Source organism: Austrofundulus limnaeus, unplaced genomic scaffold, assembly GCF_001266775.1.
Source record: "Austrofundulus limnaeus strain Quisiro unplaced genomic scaffold, Austrofundulus_limnaeus-1.0 Scaffold649, whole genome shotgun sequence".
In the NCBI taxonomy this organism is placed as follows: domain Eukaryota; kingdom Metazoa; phylum Chordata; class Actinopteri; order Cyprinodontiformes; family Rivulidae; genus Austrofundulus; species Austrofundulus limnaeus.
The window spans coordinates 186,049-188,079 of NW_013953051.1; the positions used below are offsets into that span (position 1 = coordinate 186,049).

At 49.4% G+C, this 2,031-nt stretch overlaps 1 protein-coding gene across 1 annotated transcript in view; it reads right to left on the reverse strand.

Moving 5' to 3' along the window:
- The window catches only part of lamc1 (laminin, gamma 1), a gene marked incomplete in the record, with an annotated part of 31,645 nt that overhangs the window by 16,795 nt on the left and 12,819 nt on the right, over nt 1-2,031 (reverse strand). Inside the window, 1 exon segment of the mRNA XM_014027434.1 lies at nt 1,718-1,906. Within this exon segment, the coding sequence (XP_013882888.1) occupies nt 1,718-1,906 (189 nt within the window).

Genomic DNA, 2,031 nt, shown 5'->3' on the forward strand with positions numbered 1-2,031 from the left:
GGACTGATGAAGACCGGACCCAGATGTTCTGTGTCCATCAGGAGGAGGACTGATGAAGACCGGACCCAGATGTTCTGTGTCCATCAGGAGGAGGACTGATGAAGACCGGACCCAGATGTTCTGTGTCCGTCAGGAGGAGGACAGGGGAGGACGTGGGCTTTATTGACGAGGACCAAACGTCTGAATCCGTTTTTAAATAAAGTTTATTCAAAGTTTCAGTTTCTGAGTCTGCAGAGCTTCTGTCTTCAGGGAGGACTCCAGCTGAAGTCCTTCCAGGCGGATCCTCAGGGTCGGGCCGGGGTGGGGGTGGGGGGGCTCACTCCCTCCCATGACCTCATCACATTCTTCCTCCTCAGAAGCAACAATGGCTGCTTTGACTTTTAAAAGTGTAGGTCTGAACGAGCCTCGGCCTGCAGCCAGAGCCCCGCCCACTCAGTAATCTGATTACTCCCGGCCATGCCCTCTCAGTAATCTGACTACTCTTGGCCCCGCCCACTCAGTAACCTGACTCCAGCAGATTCCTGTGATGTGTTCACAATCAGATATTTGTGTCTCAGGACAGAAACTCTGCAGCTGCAGAGAAAAAAATAAAATTAAAACTTTTGTTATTTTTTTCAGCAGAATTCATAAAAAAACATAAAAGAATAAAATTTAAATGATTTTAGAGCAAATTAACAAAAACTTTCAGTAAAACTTAGAAATGAAAAGAAAATTAAGACTTTTTTAAATGAAGTTTGGTTTGTTTTAATCAGGAATTAAGGTTTTGTAAAGCTGTGGTTTGAACTGGTAACATGGTTCTGACCCAGTTCTGATACAGTTTGACCCGGTTCTGATACAGTCTGACTCGGTTCTGATACAGTCTGACCTGTTTCTGACCCAGTTCTGATATAGTCTGACCTGGTTCTGACCCAGTTCTGATACAGTCTGACCTGGTTTTGGCCCGGTTCTGATCCAACTACAACATACCTAACCTCCATGCTGCAGCACTGAATGCACAGAGGTCACAGGAACAGAACCGGACCGGACCGGACCTGTGGTTCTGGAACTGGACCCACCTGAGGACCAGAACCAACACACAACCAGGTCTGACCCAGTTTGCTGTTCTGCAGTGACCCGACCTCTGTTACAGATTAACCTGCTGCCATCAACAGGACGGTTCAGAACCAGGGAGGCGGGTCCGTTTCTACAGCAGAACATGGGCCATCAGAACCACACCTGGACCATCAGAAACACAGCTCAGAACCACACCTGGACCATCAGAACCACACCTGGGCCATCAGAACCACACCTGGGCCATCAGAACCACACCTCAGAACCACACCTGGACCATCAGAACCACACCTGGACCATCAGAACCACACCTGGACCATCAGAACCACACCTGGACCATCAGAACCACAGTTTGTTGATTCTTTAGTCTGAGGACAAACAGGAAGTGGGAGGAGTCAAACCTGTAAAACCTTCATCTGCTCTTCTGTTGGATAAACAGACGAGCTGTGATCTGATTGGACCGAGGAGATCAAAGGCCAGGTGTGTGTGTGTGTGGGGNCACACACACACACACACACACACACACACACACACACACACACACCAGCTCATTAACCTGCTGTGTCACATTTTAAAACAGATAAAATCTTTTAGCTCTTCACTTTAAAACCAACCAATTGAAGCCCCGCCCCCAGCAGGCCCCGCCCCCTGTGCTGCTGGCACTCACCTACGGAGCTGCAGCCACAGGGCAGGCAGCGGCTGCCGCTCTGCTCTCTGTAGTAGTAGTCCAGGCAGCGCTCACAGTTAGCTCCGTCTGTGTTGTCGGCACAGTTCCTGCAGTGACCTCCATGACCCGTGGCCCGGTACAGCTCAGCATCAAAGTAACACTCAGAACTCTTCCCGTTACAGCTGCAGGCTGAGTCACACACACACACAGGATACACACAGGATACACACAGGTTACACACAGGATACACACAGGTTACACACAGGATACACACAGGTTACACACAGGTTACACACAGGATACACACAGGTTAC